Consider the following 17,073-nt stretch of genomic DNA (forward strand, 5'->3'; position numbering starts at 1 on the left):
ATATCTCAGTCCGAATCAATAATACCTGTATTAACTATGCCTTAAAGGCTATGGGCAGAAATTACACTGGTACAAGTGACTGGAAACCAGTTCAAATCTGTAACACAACAGAAATTCAGTGCACATAATCTGCTTTCAGAATGGCCAAGACCAGCTGAAGACAAGCCTGGATGGATGTAGTATCAGATTCTGGCCTGAGCTGATCTAGGCATGTGTCTGAATTTCCAGCCTCAAAAGCAAATGTCTGTTCACTCGCTTACCAGTCAGATCAACACAGCTTAAAACTAACCTGTGAGGTTTGAACCGATTCAGCCTCAGGCTTTCTGACTGCCTGTACTTAGTCAAAGGTACTTCTGTAATCATGAAAATAAAGTAATCTAACAAGCATATCACCAAGATCATTAGAGAATTTGCACATTAGCACACCAAGGATTTTATTTTTCTAGCAGTAACATTGTAGCAGCACACTCAGGCACACTGCAATTTTTTTCCTTTTTTAAGTGTGTGCATTCAAGTTGAGCAAGCAATTAAAGTTCTCATTTTCAATTAATGCAGGCACATCAGGACAACTCTGTTCCAGCTCCAACATTCGCTCATCTTTTTTCAGCCCATAAAAAAAAAAAAAAGGTGCACATGCACACACAAATAGAAACAAAATATTTACCAGTACGTTTTCCTTTTTGACCTCACTATAGTTTGAGAAAGTCTTTCCATCTATCGTCTGATAAGGTAATCTGTACTTCCTCAGTGATAAGACCAAGGAGGGATGAGGGGGAGGGGAAGAGGAGAGAAGGAAGGAAGGAAGGAAGGAAGGAAGGAGACCGAATCACACTAGAAGCATTTCTGACTAATGCATATTCTCTGTCCTGTTCTGTATAGTAGACAAAACCATGAAAAAGCCATACCCTTTTATCCTGCTGATAGTTGATAAATTCAATTAACTTTGTTCTCAAACCTACAAATATTTACCAGTGGTTACATAACTACTAGAACTGTTATTAGTTCAGCATCCTGTACCTACATGTTTGCGCTGAAAGAAAAGCCCAAGTTCTTTTACATTTTTTTTTTTTTTTAATACTGTTGCAAGGCACTTTAAAATATCGAGCACTTAAGGTTCCTTATTTATCTAAACTAACTACAGACATAGACTTAGAACATATTCTGTATTTATTGCTTCATTTTTTTATTTTGGTGCACTGGAAGTTTGTTTCTAAATATTTATGTAAAGACAGAGACAAATCTAGAGGGGGTGCAGCAGTGTGCACACATCCCCTTTCAGTCAACAAAGCTGAAGGAGCAGGGACTCGCAGGGACTCGCAGGGACTTTTGTTTTGTTTTGCATCTTTTTTTTCCCTTTAGAAGTCTCCGAATTGGATAAGAACTCCCCTCTCCTCTTCCTCCCTCAGCCACCTGCTGCAGCCACTGGTTTTGGCTGCCCAGGGGCCAGGAGAGGTTCCAGAGCCACTCCTGCCTGCTCCAGCTGGGATTGTCAAGCCAGGCTCAGTTGGAGACAGCAGTAGCAGCAGGCAGGTTCCTCCTCTCTGCATGGTCATCTTCTCCCACTACAGCCCTCCCCCCAGCATTTCCTGTGCCTGCTTCTGGGTTGACAGGAAAAGGGAACGCATTTTTTCCCAAGCAGGGGTGGTGGGGAGGAATGGGAGTATAGGGACATGCTGCTTGAGCACAGATAGTTAGGGAAGTTTCTTACTTGATCGAGGGACTTGAAAACACTGGCTGCTGCTTCCACTGTGTGGTCAATGCATACATGGGGTGGGGGAGGCAAAGGAGGGGCAGCCAGTGCTCCACAAAATCCTGGAACCACCCATGTGCAACAGGTAAACTGTGACTACCTGGAAATTTTGGAAAATCCTATTCGTTAAGGTCATGGCATACAGCCTGAAATTTTCATGGGCATTTTGAGGGCTCTTGGGAAACCCCAGCTGCGCCGATTTAATTTACAGGTCATTTCAAGTTAAGTACCCTTAGTTATAGATCTCAGTGATACCAGAATCACTGACCAACTGTAATATTGGGAGTGAATATTACAACTTCACTCCCAATTAATTTTACTATTACATTCCAAGAATGATATTAAAAATGTCAAGGCTTAAAGTAGCCAAAGAAGCAACAGAATTAAAGTTGCCTGTACAACTTTCACTGAGTTCCCTAGTACCTTGTATATGCTATGATATAGTATCACATACAATATCTGTGGCAGAGCCAGAAAGGTAACCCAGCTTCTTGGCCTCAGTCTAGTATTTTAACTTGGAAAAAAAAACAAAAACCCAGCATCCATTTCCAACATGCACACATCTTTGACTGCATCTTGGCTGTTCCTAGGTATGGAAATAATCAAAAGTACTATGCTGTGCACATACAAATAGCTTCTTGTTGGTAAAACCATGCAAAAACATAACCACAACCACAGAGTTGTCAGCCTTCTATTTCATTCTCCTGTTGATCCATGCCATGTTGTTAATTACCTTTGTAATTTTAAATCCTTTTTAAAATGAAAAAGTAATCCATCAAGAAGAATGAGCGCACTGACCTTTGTAAGTCTTATGACTTATGGTTTAAAACTTAATAAGATGCAGATTATATAAATATGCATTTAAGAACTTTAAAAAAAATATGGAGAAACTTGACTAATGGCTCAAGTAACTGCTGAGATCCATGGTATAATTTGTGCTTAAGAAGGATTGTTTGAAGGCACACTACTCATGTGAGACTATTTTAGATTCACAGTAGTTCATAGAAGTATATAGGAAAAAAAGGCTCAATCCTAAAGAAGCCAGTCAGGTAAAAACATTACTATAAGATGCAGTATTTACAAGGTGGGTATCCTTATCACTGGTAGCATTTGCAGGACTGGATCCTCATTGTACACACACAACTCCTTTTAACATGCTGCTGCAGACGTGTAATTTTTTTATATTGCTGGCATCAATAATGGAATACAAGAATGCATTGCATTCAAAAGCTTGTCTAAGTCTATCCTAACCATGCACTTAAAAGATAAAGGTGGTTTTTTTTGGTTAGTGATACTACTATTCAACTGTTTTTTTGTATTTCACTCAGTTTGGACAACCAAAAAATAGGTCTGTTGTATTTACTTTTCTTAGATTAGCATTAAACTGATTTTGATTTCAGAATCTCACACAGTAACACAATACCGAAATATTTTGATATCTGCTTTAAAAAAACCAAAACAATAGGAAGTGTTTCCTTAAAAACAAAACCACACACACCTTGGGGTTTTATTTCATGAGGAACTTAATGTTCAAATCTCAAAAATGTTGCCTCCAACCTAAAAGAAAACCTGTATTTTGAACTACATTTAATAGGTTCTCTAATGCTTCAAAGTAAATAAAATAATGGATTTTATTTAGTCTGTTTACCAAGTTTATTTTTTTAAAGTTTAATGAAGTGACACAAAAAGTATCAAAACCACTACTTTCTAAAATGACACATATCAATATGTAATTTACTGTATCTGCTCTCTCTTCCCTCCAGTTATCAAAATATATATAATTTTTTTAAAATAATGTAAAGAAAAAGAACAGCAATGAGTCAAGTTTGTCAGGACTGACTAATTTTGGCAGTTTTATAAGAGATAAAGTTTTCACTGTAAATTCCTCAGCATAGAAACAACAGCACACACCATTAAAATATCAATGGCTTTTATATAATTTATGAATATATGCTTCTGCACATTGCTGACATTTCAAAAGGGAAGAATACAAACATATTTTTTAAAAGTGGTGGTATAGTCAAAAGAAATGCAAATGGACAAGAGAAAGGAGCACAGAATCAGGAGTCAAAACTCCTAAGGGCTTCATTTAACTATCACTGGCTTGCTGTGTTGCCTTGACCAAGTTACTTGATCTCTACACTTCAGCATCCCCATCTGTAAATAATGATGAGACAACTACTAGCCTGCAGGGGTGGTGAGGTTAATTAGCGAACAATTGTACCTACCTCTGAACATTTAAAGTGCAGTATAAGGGGAAAAAAATTAAAGTTTTATAGGATTTTGGTTCCCTGAAGATGAGATGCTTGCTTATTCTCACAGGCTTTTTAAAAATAAAACTAGCTGCAAATAACATCTATGAAACATGCAATACTAGATGCAGAATCATGCATGATTTTTTTTAATTCACTCTCATTAACCCCAGGGATGCCCGCTGGCCTCCTTCCATTGCACTCATTAAGCTAACAGATCTAGATTGGCCAACATGGTGATGCCCGAATCACCTGTGCATGCAGATTGGAAGATCAAAAAAACAAACAAAATCAAAGGAACCATGATTGAATGGGGCTACTCTAATGATATGAATATACATGAGTGCAGTTAACTGAGGACTATGGAGCACATGCTCATTTGCCAACTCCTTGGTGAGACCTGTACAGAGGAGGACCTCACTGCAGCAACAGAAAGATGGCTTGTGCACGATTCTGGAAAAACCACCTAGTTTATGACAAGGACACAAGCGGCAGAAGCAGCTAACAATATGGAAAAAATAGTAACTTTGCTGTATTTGTAGCTATCATTTAAAAAAAAGAAGAAAAGAAAAGAATCTGGAGAGAACCTGAGTTACCAGCTTTATTCCAGTATCACAGACTGAAGTTTTCCTCTCCAACTTCATTACATGACAGGCATTACATGTAGGCCAAAGGAGAAGGGGATGCAAAGAAGGAAATGCACAGCAGACCTGCCTGGACTGGAACCTAATACTGAAGCCATAAGCAACGTATTCACAACCTTTATTCATTTTGTCTCAACTTGAGGCGAAACACACACTTCTTTATATGTTGTAACTTGAAGTATTAGTAACCTTATATCAGCTTTGGGGCATACCTTTCTGCTCACAAACCACGTAAACAAGTAGGTTACTTTCCAAGTGTTAAAAAATGCAGGAGTGTTTGGACATGTTAAATGGAAGAAATACTGAGCATAAATGAATTAACTTCTTAGTTTGCCCTAAACATAGCACATAATGTAGTCGGCTGTTGCTATACCATGATAAGCTTCAAAACACAGTAGATACCCAGTATTGGGTAATATTTACCACCAGAGTTCCCCATGCAGATGCTCTCTGGCAATACTAGCCCTTTAGAGCAGTGGTTCTCAACCTTTTTTGTACCAGGACCCATTTGTAAGCACAAAGGCTACTCCCAGCCCACTGCCCCTCACTCCTGATCCACTGATCCCACCCCCAGACCCTAGACCCCTGGGGTGTGGGGCAGCAGGGTATGTGTGGGGCTCCAAGCAGCTCCTTGCAGGCTGGGACTTTGCTAGCTTGCAGGAAAAGCCATGGTTTCCCACATTTTTCTCCTTTAAGGAAGAATCCATTTTTAAGTTTGTTGATCCATTTTTTTAAATTGAAAGTTTGCGACCATTTCATACATTTCTGTGACCCACTTTTGGGTCTTAGCTACAGGTTGAGAAACAGTACTTTAGAGACTCTCCAAGTACAAGAGACTAAATATTACTTATTAACTATAAAGTCATATTTACTACAAACTTATTAACTTAAAGACTTCAATCAACTTTTTCAGAATGGACTTCAGAAAAGTATGCATGGCAATCCAAAACCATAGGGTAAATGGGCACACCTTCTTGTACCTTTCATAACCTTCTGAGAAGCACTTTATTTATCCTGTGAAGAGTAAAGCCCTTTATTTATCCTAGTTTATGGTATGGAGACTCAATTTAAAAAGAAATGCCTTTGGTCACAAATGAAGTGACATTCCTGTCCAGATGACAAACCCATACAGTTTAAAGAATTTATAAATACTGAAGGCAAAGGAAGGTTCAACAGCGCTTGCCCAAAATGCAAGGGCTGAGAATAAGAATGACTGGAGCCTTCCTGCTGCAATTTGAAACTCTACCCACTGCCATCAACCTTACTTTCATAACCATATTAAGCACAACTTTTAAAACAAGCTAATTTTAATATAAGCAATATACCTCATCATGAAGCAACTCTCACATATTTGCTTAAAAATGGTAAACTGATAGGTAACATTACTGAGGAGGAAATGAAATCTTGCTCCATTGCTAATCATAGCTTGTCAAGGTGTGCTAAGTATTTCAGCTTATGAGGAAAAGGTGTCTTTGGCCTAAGTGTTATGGGAGGGTGAGCCACAGGGCAGGCTAATTTGAAATTAATCAGTACAGTTCTTCTGAACTGCACAGCAAAATCCAACTGGTTCCAAACTTTTACAAGCATCAAATCCTCATCAAACCTCCCTCCGATAAACAAGTTTCAATACAGTAGTACAGGGCCACACAGCTGCAAAATCTTCCTGCCCAAAACAGCTTTAAGAAGTCCCAGTGATTCCTAGGTAAAACTCCCAGGGGCTCCTGGGTGGAAAGGTCAATGGCAGGGATCTGACATCCCCTACTCTACCTTCCTTTCAGATGGCCACTTGAGACAAACATTGTGCACAGAAACTGACATAGGGAAAGGTAATTCTAACAATAGGTCTTAACGTTCAGGCAACATACGTATAGTTTTGTAACAAAAATCTGTTGCTTTTATCACATTTAACAAGAAAAGTGAGCTCGACTGCCTCAATTTGTAGCCAACAGCTAATAGGTCACAGATATTTCACAGCTTCAGAATGGTGGAGACTGCTTCTTTCTGAGCTAGCTTTCCCATCTGATGTACTTTTTCGGTCGTATGCGATACCTATAGTTAGGCAATACAACTGCCATACATGTGGCTTAACTCACAGGAATGAAGAGTAAAACCACACATATTATTGCTATCAAGGCAGTGTACTCCAAGCTTGTAACCTTAAGAAAGGTTCTTTCCTGGTTCTCATATAAATTAGCCAGAGAAAGTTACATCACTTGGCCACTACATTTTTTTCCTGATTGTCAACTCTTTTACAAAATTGTTCCAAAAGGGAAAAGGGAGTTATTGCACCAAGTTTTGAAAGTTATACTTAAAAAAAACAAAGACGCACTCAAAAAAAATCTTTATATTGTGATTACATTAAGTACACAAAGACACTCCCCTGCCCCTCCCCACATCATCATTTGGGAATCTGAATATTGCTTAGACCTCTTCATAACAGGAGATAAAATCTGGTCAGCACTGACATGCATGCTTATAGCTTTGAAGATGCACTCCTATCTCTATTAAGTGCACTTTACTTTTAAGGTGAAACACCTGGTTTTATTGCTTTAAATATCTGGCGTTCTAACAAGTATTTAGCTGGCATATATAATGGATGCTTCAAGAGGGTTCCCCTTCCATCCCCACTAAAAAAACAAAAAACAAGAAACCAAAAACAAAAGAAACCCCCCCCCCACAAAAAAACCACACTACAACCATGTAATTTGGGATAACATCCATTGAAAGAGACAGCATTTTGGTGACAGAATTGTGTGTGTGTTAAGAAAACTGAACTACAGCAATGGCAAGATCCTCCTGGGAGGAGGAGTGAGAGTACAGTAAGTGGTGAAATACTACTCTAAATAAAGGGTAAATGCGAGAGAATGGTGCAAGGGGAAGGAACTGAAAAAGAAAAACAAGAATGTAAAAAGCAAGAAGTGAAACAGAGAGAAAATAAGCAGACTGAATTTCGGCGGAAGAAATAAGCAAAAACCTCATTATTTCTTGGCAGGGAACCAGTGAATGGTTCAAACTGCTGCCTAATTCCATATTTAGTCCAACTATATATGGAAGCGGGGGGATTAATTTTTTCCCTGACAAGCAAGATCCATCCCTACATTTAAAAAGTTAGATATTTGCATGGATAAGTAGATAAAGGGGTAAAAGAAGTATTTTATTTAATGTGCTATGATTCTTTCAAAAGGGGGTGGATAACAACCTTTGTAACCAAGAGAGGTGACTCTGTACATTACACCAAAATGGTTGTTTAAAGAAAACCTATAGAAGAAAAAGCACAGTTATGTTGTTTGCAAAACAGTATAAACCTGGTTATACAACACAGTCCACTGTCACATTAAAAAATGTCTATACCATATTGGTAAGCAGAGATCTCCAAAAAATTAACTTTTTTTTTTTTTTAAAACTTCAGTGAGCTACTTATGATCAATATGGTCTCAAGCCAGCAAAGCTTTGGGGGAATCAATATTCTGCTAAAGCTGTATCAGTTGATTTCCCTGTGTGGGCTACTATTCTTTTTTTAAAAAAAGAATAAGGGCATGGATAAGATTAAACAAATGTAGAGACATGATGGTGATAAGCTGACGGAGAACAGGTTTAGGTTAGAGATCAGAAGGCAATTTTTTACAGTTAGGGTGGCCAAAATCTGGAACCAGCTTCGCAGGGAAGTGGTCCTTGCCCCTACCTTAGGCAAATTCAAGGGGAGGTTGGATGATCACCTTTCTGGGGTCTTGTGAACCCAGCATTCATTCCTGCCTGTGGCAGGGGGTCAGGCTAAATGATCTGTTCAGGTCCCTCCTGACCCCAGCTACTATGAAACTATGAGGAGACAGAAGAACAAGGAGTAAGTCGCATGGGAGGCTGAAAAACAGATGCCAAAATAGGAGACGGGGCAAAGCAATCAGCAGAAGGAAGTGCTCCAAGAACAAACTGTAAGAAAAAAAAGACATCACTGGAGTTCAAGGGCTTCTAAGGAAGATGGGGAGGACCATCGCTCCTGGTGTGCCTTTACTGTTAGCAGCTCGTCCTTCTATATTCCATCTGAATGGATTAAATTAGGGCCCTGGAAGAGGCACTCGCCTCTCAAATTCTGAATATGTAATATTCATATTAGCTGATGATTAATCAAGGAGCAATTTGGGGGTGATTGACATCTTTAAACAAAAAAGTGTAAAGAATTCTTCTTTTTTACTACACTTCAACCCTAAATAATTTAATAGCAGTCTGGTAACATAAGACCTGCAGAGAAAACCAAGTATACTAGCCATCACTCATCTCAGCCAAATGGATAACTAGACTGAGTAAATATAGTCTGACTGGCTCTCAGTCCACAGCAGCCAATGCCTGATAGGCTAGATAGTCTACTTCTTTTCAGACATTACTGAATGAAACAATCAAATAAACCTTTAAATAAGACTCTGATATATAGCACCATTTCTTACTGCCCACACTCCCAGGTTAAATATGTGAAGTGACTAACCTGTTCAACTAATAGAGATGTCAAAGACTCAGTCCACACCTTGGATGTATCCTTTCAAGAGGATCTATTTTCACTGATCAGTTGCACCCAAAGTGTAAGTTTGTATTCATGTAAACTTCAGTTTCTTGTAAGGTCTAGGTTTTACCTTTGCACACTTTCAAAGTCAACAGAAACTATCAATATGTTCTTGAACACAATTTAGTTATTAGAGATATGGGCAGCCTTGAAAGGTGTCAAACACTCTCAAAATCTCAACTTGAGCAGAGATCAACAGCTTTTAGCATATGGGAGGACTGAGTCTCGATTTTATGCCATTTGCTTTGTCCTGACCATCTGTTTCCTCTGGAGATATAAAGGTATTCAACTTCCTGAAGACTTTGTTCCAACATTTTATCCAAATGGAGGATTCACTTTTGTTTGACACAGTAAGAAACGGTAAGTAGAGTACTTTTATTAAGATTTTCAGTGTGCGCTGAAGAACAAATGCATTGGATGGCTCCAGGGAACGATACTCCTAAAAAGCTTACTTATGTCTTCGTATCACCAATTCTGCCATTGTCCAGGCAAAAAGATATCAATCTGCCACCATGGGAGAGCAACGTGGCAGTCTAAATGAAACATGTATGAAGTTTAAAATCCAGTCCCCAGGAGATAGGGCTAGGTTAAAAAGAAACCTTCCCATAGGGGATATTTTAGTGGCCAGATTTAATGAGCCTGCAGTTGCAATGAATTTTTCACCCACAGAGTGTGGGTGATGCTCAAGAATCTTTTCCTGCCATTGTCTGTGCTGCATCTGTGTTATAGGTAGACAGGCAACTTCAAACAGCAAGACCAATTTGTTACCTTCCAGAAACACCAAGCTTGCAGGAAAAAAAAAAAGTTTTAAAAAATTTTACAGACAGACCACTTATTTTCTTAATAGATGTTAAAATTATTTGACTCTACTTTATTACTTCAGCTTCCTATTAACTAAACTCACTTTTTTTGGGAACAGTGCTTGTCACTAACTAGAAGTGACATGTGCACAGAATTTCTTGCTCAAACCAACATCTACTAGTATTGACCCTCCCTATCGCATTTTGCTTTTTCTTCCCCTTGTAAAGTTCTGCCCTCTTAAATCAGCCAAGATTTAGTAAATTAAAAAAAAAAGTCAACAAGTCCCCATCAAAAACTCTGTCCAGACCAAGGAAGTAGATGATGTTAGATTTCATGAACTGATCCAGTTACATTTTTCCCTTGTAAATAGTCAGTTATCAAAGTAACCAAATATAGCAGCTAGTTACATGTGCTGATATTTAAAAATATATATATTTTTAGGCCAAAAAAATAAATGGTTATATTTTGGCACGCCTGCATTTCCTGTCCTATTTGCAAGCAATGATGTCATGACACACAGTATCCCCAGTGTGTTCCTGCCCAGCTTAGATGCATGACAAAAGAGCAATCACTTGTTTATTACATTTAGAAGAAAGCAATCAGTAATGTGCAGACAAAGAGAGATAAAAAGATGGGACATGTCTAATTTTAAGAGGCTGCCTTAAAGCATATATATGTTTAGTAGCCACAGCAAGCACAGTAGTGATCTACTGCTCTTATTTACAGTGGTAAGAGACAGCTGAGTTTAGGAATCAGTAGAAGGAGCAACTTAGGTTTAAACTTCTGCAGTTAGAACAGGAAAAATTATCCAGAAGGAACCATGTAAACAACTAGAACATGTTTTGCTATTCATGTATATTTAACACAGTAGAACCAGCTGCACCATTTAAAAAAAAGTAAAAACACTTTAAACTGTTATCTGAAACATGTGAAGGGGCTTGTTAATCGTATTTTCAAAATTCAGGATGTGCCTATACAATTCTTAGTGATAGGCATTTGCCAGGTCAGTGCCCAACACCTTAATCTGAGTAAGACTTCCATTAAGCAACTCTGACAACTTAGATCAGACCTCTAAGCCTTTTACTTCAAAACCAACTCAATACCTTAGAATAAGCATGTACTACCATTAAGAGACTAACTTCATTATTTTGACCCAGAACAACAAAATGTTACATACAAACACTTCCTCATTCTCTGACCTTTTCCATTTAATTACTTCCTGTAACTTCTTCTGGCACTGTGCATGCATCATGCTGAATGAAAGCAGCATTCAGTATAACTGAATCATATTATTCACGCAAATTCCATCAAATACAATATTCTTTCTCCTTATATCCACAAACAATACCAATACCAACAACATTCATTTAGGATTTGTGTTGCATGTTACCTGCCCACTTCCTGAAACCAAGATTTACAGCTGTATTGAACATAGAACTAGCTAATATATCTGCCTGTACAAACTACAGTGCAAAGGCATTGATTAATATATTAAAGTCTCTAGCTTGAATTCAATCAAGTTTATGGCTCAATTATATTTAAGGCTTTATAAAAATTTCCTTGCGCTCCTCTTGTATCTGTTGGGGTTGACAAGTCAGGTGCTAGTTTGGTGAAGAGAGGAACTGATGGAGAAAAAAACCTTAGAAGCAGAAAGAGTCATTTTCTGTGCAATGACAAACTGACCTCCAAATATTGATTTTGCATGGTGCAAACAGTCATTAAGGAACCAATGGGTCTTTGGCACTGTTCTAAACTACATTTTTCTTCTGGGCTTTACAAATCATTACAGAATTGTTCAAAAGTTCACTTGGTCCCACGTACTAAAAGAAAAGAATCTTAGCTTAGTTGAAGACTTTTATTTTAAAATGCATCTTGACAGTGGCCTTTTTTGTAATCTGGCTGTTACATTTGTTCACTATGCACTCAGTAAAACCAGAATAACTATGCAAATTAAAGCCAGATATCTAGGGCAAATAGCACAGTTTATTACTGCTCTTCTGACAGCTTGCAAAAAACTTATCAGAAAAGTTGATCCTTATTTCACCACATATATTGAAGTGCACTTCACCCACCGTTGAGGTGATAAATGTACAAGTTGCTAGTCAGCAGCACTATCCATCACATCAGGATAGGAGGTGAAAAATAACTCAAAGAAAACTGTGGTTTGCCTAAATATTCCCTGTTAATTTAACAGCCTAAGATGTATTGCAGCAAGTTGTTTCACTAGAACAAACACTATTACTGTTGCAAACAGTTGCTCAGGATGTTGAAGGGACCACAAGTGGTCAAGACCTTTGTTTCACATTTGACCTGACGGGCAGCACTTCCAGGAGCTATGATAACCATTAGCACTACGTTGAGAAATTGGTTCTATAGTTATTTAAAAAAATGGCTGCCCACTTAGTCACCAGAATCATTTCCTATCAGCCAAAGGATTTCCTTCCAAGTCACTCATTTAAATGATGACCTGGACCAACTTGCACTACCACAGGGCACGTCAGTGTGATGCAAGCCCCTATCCCTCTGCTTCCAGAAAGTTTTTAAAAAAAATATGAAAGAGCCTGCAAAATAAAGCAGCCATGGGTGACTAACTTTTATTTTCCAAGCATGACAAAAATGCTAATATAAGAAGCAGACAGCTGAGGGAATTTTTTTTTCCAAACAAATTAAGGTTTACCACTAAAAAACAAAGTATCAGATATCCCACACTTTTCTGTGTTATTTTAAACCCATCATTCACCCTTGAACCAAACCCAAAGTTTTCCAATATCAGGAAGGTACCATATTGTTTAGATTACACTTAACTGAATAAATACACAGCCATTATTAAACATAATTATTGTAAACCAAAATATTAATGTCTCTATGACAGACTCTGTTTGCTTCAGAACTGAGCTGTGGCCTATTATACTGGAAAAATGTGGCAAACTCTTTTGCAGTAATAATCCTAAAGTGTTTTGTTTAAATCTAGCTTTAGAAGTGAAGAAAGAATTCAAAGGATACACTGGACTCTCATTTGGAGTCTACTTCGTTAGACTTCAAAATAAGTTATTAGTGTCGCCAATTAAAACCTAATTTAAGTCTACATGTATATACATTTATTTTTATGGCTTCTTCTTTGACAAGGCCAAAAATATTATTTCTTTTAGCACCTGGGCTGAATTCAAAAGACATTTCTTTTGCCACCAGCTTTTCTGAAGCAAGCAAATTTAGAACTGTCTTGATTTTTAGTTATACCTGTAGCACAGCACACTCCATTGAATCATCATCTTTATGCAATTTTAACAATGCTTTACAGGCCCTGAGAGGAGTCATTTTGAAGTTATGTTTAATGCCAAACACTGGAGCACGTACCAGTTTTATGTGGTGACTCATACCTCTTGACTGTCAAAACCAGAAAAAAAGATAGCCAGAAACAATGTTTTGGTGAGCACTGAGTAGCTGTCCCTGAAATACCGTGGCACTGCATTAGTTTATTTTCTTTTGGGGGAAACAGAGTTCTCAGTGGTTTTCAGATCAGTTCCCTCAGGGCACCTCCAGCATTTCCCCACTAAAAAGCCTCATTAAGCCGTTCTGAATCTGGAAGTAGAGTTAACACTACCGAGTTCAACAGAACATGTTTACAAACAAACCAACCAGCTAACAATCCTGCCTAATTCTGCCTTTTCTTGGCTACTGGTATTACAGCCATTAAAAAATATAGCTCCAGACCAGACCGTTAGTAGGAAGCTTGCACATAGATTCACAGATTGTAAGGGGCTGGAAGGGACTTTGCAAGATCATCCGGTCCAGCCCCTCCTAGGCAGGAAACATCTTGTGCCTGAGAAGACTACTATATTTCAGGCGGGGAAAGTTACATGAAGAAGGCCCTCATCCTGCACATGCTTCCACGTGCCATTAAGATGACATGTGTGTTCAGTTAAACAGGCTGAGAGGCTATAGAAGCAGATGCCTCACAGACTGGGACGTCCAAAGACAGGCCAAGGAGGGACTAGAGAAGCAGGCACTTCGTGAAGGGGGGTGCCCAACTAAACAGGCCGAGGGACTGGAGAAGCAGGCACCTCACTGTCTCCTCTTCTCCCACTGGATCAGTGGCAGGAAGGAAGCCTAGCAGGCTGGAATCAGTGACACCACCCTTCCTTTTTCATTCCCCCGCTTTCAACAGGTCTAATCAAGATGTGACCACACAGGTCTGAGGGGGAACGGCACTCCATTTCCCTCCCCAAGGACAGCAGGTGGAAGTGGGCTTTCACAAGGGCATCTCCCAGCAGGGTAGAGGGTGCTAGACTGTGGGACAGGCACAGGCCTGATCCCCAGCCGTGGGGGAAAGGGGGGGCTGTGGCTCACTCCTCCCTCCCTCCCCCCAAAGCCCTTGGTGCAGAACTGAGTCACTTCCCCTCCGCCTCCCGCCGCGGGGGGGGGGGGGGGCAGCTTCAGCCTGGCCCCGCAAGCGCTGGGGGCAGTCCCTTGCCGCCGCGCAGCCCGAGCCAGTGAATGGAGGAGGCTGAAGGTGACGGGATTTATGAATGTCAGCATCATGTGACGGCGGCGGGGACCGTCTTATTCACAAAACCCGGGCGGCCCCCGCCCGCCCGGGCAGCAGCGCCAGCACCGCCTCCGCCACACGAACACCCCGTGCCCGGCGACGCTGGGCGGGGCAGGGCGGCGCGGGGCGGGGGACGGGGGACTGGACGAGCCGAGCCGGGCCGGGCCGGGCCCAGCCGCGCGCGCAGTGCCGCCAGGCCCAGGCGGGCTTGCTCTTGCTCTTCACCCGCCGCCCGCAGCCCTTGGGAAGCAGTCTGCAAAGCCCGGCCCGGCCCGGCCCGCCGCGGGGCTGCCGCCCTGCCCGCCTGTTTTTTATGAATGAAAGATGTGGTATGCAAATGAGAACAGCCAGCAACACGGGGAGGGGGGGCGGATGTGCGGGCTGCAACACACACATGTACACACGGGGTGAGGGGGGAAGGGAGGACTGGACTGCACTGCAACACACATACACATACATACACGGGGGTAGGACTCGACTGCAACTCATATACGTATATACACACAGGCGGGTAAGGACTGGACTGCACATACATACACGGGGGGCGGGTAAGGACTGGACTGCACATACATACACGGGGGGCGGGTAAGGACTGGACTGCAACACATCTGCACATGTATATATATACACACATACACGGGGGGGGGTAACGACTGGACTGCAACAAACGTATGTACACACATACCTACAGGGGTAATGACTGGCCTACAACACGCACACACATGTACATATATACACGCGGGGGATAAGAACTGGGCTGCAACACACATGTACATATATACACACGCGGGAATAAGCGTTGGACTGCAACATACACACACGGGGGGGTAAGGACTGAACTGCAACCCCCCCCCGGGAGAGGAGGCCTGGGGCTCCGGGCGGCAGGAAGCCCCCGCGGAAGCAGGAGGCCGGGGGGGAGGGCGACGCGGCCCCCAGGAGGCCCGTCGCGGTGCTCGCGGCCGCAGCCGAGGGGCGGCATCGCTCCCGCCGCCCAGCACCCTTGCCCCAGCCCGGACGGCAACAAAAGGCTGCGGCGCTCGGCGGGGAGGGTACTCGGAGCCCCGGCCGGACACGCACACGCGCTGCACTCCCCGCTCCCCATGCAGACGTTGGCCCCCGGCCCTTAGGCCACTCACTCGCCCGGGCGGGTCTCCTCGGTCATCTTGCCCCGCTCTAGGCTCGCGCCCCGCCGCGGGCAGCCGGGCTGCGCCTCCTCATTTTCCTGCGCTTCACATGGCAGGAGAGGCCGCGGGGCGCGGGGCCGGCTCAGGGCGCGGGCTGGCGGCGGCGGCGGTGCGGCCGGCGGCGGCGCCCTGCGAGCCCCATCGCCGCCTTTACTCCATGTTGGATGGCCCGGCCCGGCCCCGCCGCCGCGGGGGGAGGGGGGGGGGAGGAGGAGGAGGAGGAGGAAGCTGGGCGGAAGCGATGACGTGATCCGAGCAGCCCAGCTGCGGTCGCCGCCGGGACCCAGGCAGGGAGGAGAAAGGGGGGAGCAGTAGCAGCGACGGCGGAGGAGGGGGAGGAGACGCGTCTGCAAAGCAGCCCCTCCTCCCGGCCCTGCTGAGCCCCCCCCCAGGGGAGCAGCCACTGTGTGTCCGCCCCCTCGGCCGCAGCAGCAGGGCCCGGGCCCTCTCAGCTGGGCTCCCGCCCCGTCCCGGCCAGGTGCTCCCCCGGCTCGCAAGTGGCAGGGATGAATGGGCCGCCCAAAGCCGAAGGCCGTCAGCTGGAGCAGCAGCCGCCCTGTCCTCAGCTCACCCCCTTGCGTTCAGGGACTGCCGCATGTGCTGGAGGCTAAGCTGCACCCAGCCTGGCAGTGGGATTCTCGGCCCTCTGCCCCTAGCTCAGCCCCCTCGCCTCTCACTGTAGGTAGGGGACAAGCAGTTAGGTGCTGGAGGCCCTTTCTTTTAGTAGACCAACTAGATAGTGGCAAAAAAAAAAAGAGATTTGTTTGTATTTATATGAAAGCTTTCGGGCATGGGAGAATGCAAAGATTGTAACATTTCTCCCAGGTTAGTAGTCTCTGCCTTTGGTTTGCCATTCAGCTATGGTTGGTCTTGCTTGCTCCTTGCTTCTACCCAGAGCTGCCAGACCCAGGCATGGGTGAGCCAGGCGGGTGCCTGGGTCCAAATAGAAAAGGGACCCCCAATTGTTTTTCCTGTTGTCCAATTATTTTTATCATTATCTCTGGCAAAGGGGAGGGCCCGACAGGGAAAATTCACCCAGGGCCACCAGGTACGGTGCTGTTTCTAGCATGTTCTTGTCACACTGAGCTTGCTGCCTTTAGGGATATAGGAATTAGGTGACTTGGAAGAATTCAGCATGCTCTTTCCCACCCCCCAGAAACATTATGCTTTTTTATTAGCTGAAATGCCGGGCACTTGTCTTTGCCCAGTTTTTTAAGCGGTGTCAAATGCTGGTAGCATTGCTTTGCCTTTATTCCCTATACACTTGTCCCGTACAAGATATTCCCCCTAAGAAATCCCTGCCCCTCACACTGGGATTATACAAATAGCAAACCTCGGTATGCT

At 42.8% G+C, this 17,073-nt stretch overlaps 1 protein-coding gene across 1 annotated transcript in view; it reads right to left on the reverse strand.

The window, feature by feature from the left end:
* The window catches only part of SPRED2 (sprouty related EVH1 domain containing 2), a 100,290-nt gene extending 84,253 nt beyond the window's left edge, over nucleotides 1-16,037 (reverse strand). Inside the window, exon 1 of the mRNA XM_090050903.1 lies at nucleotides 15,682-16,037. Within this exon, the coding sequence (XP_089907029.1) occupies nucleotides 15,682-15,707 (26 nt within the window). The 5' untranslated portion in view covers nucleotides 15,708-16,037. The remainder of the gene's footprint in view (nucleotides 1-15,681) is intronic.
* Between the last annotated feature and the right edge of the window lie 1,036 nt (nucleotides 16,038-17,073).

Source organism: Crocodylus siamensis, chromosome 1, assembly GCF_052110815.1.
Source record: "Crocodylus siamensis isolate JL-2025a chromosome 1, ASM5211081v1, whole genome shotgun sequence".
NCBI lineage: Eukaryota > Metazoa > Chordata > Crocodylia > Crocodylidae > Crocodylus > Crocodylus siamensis.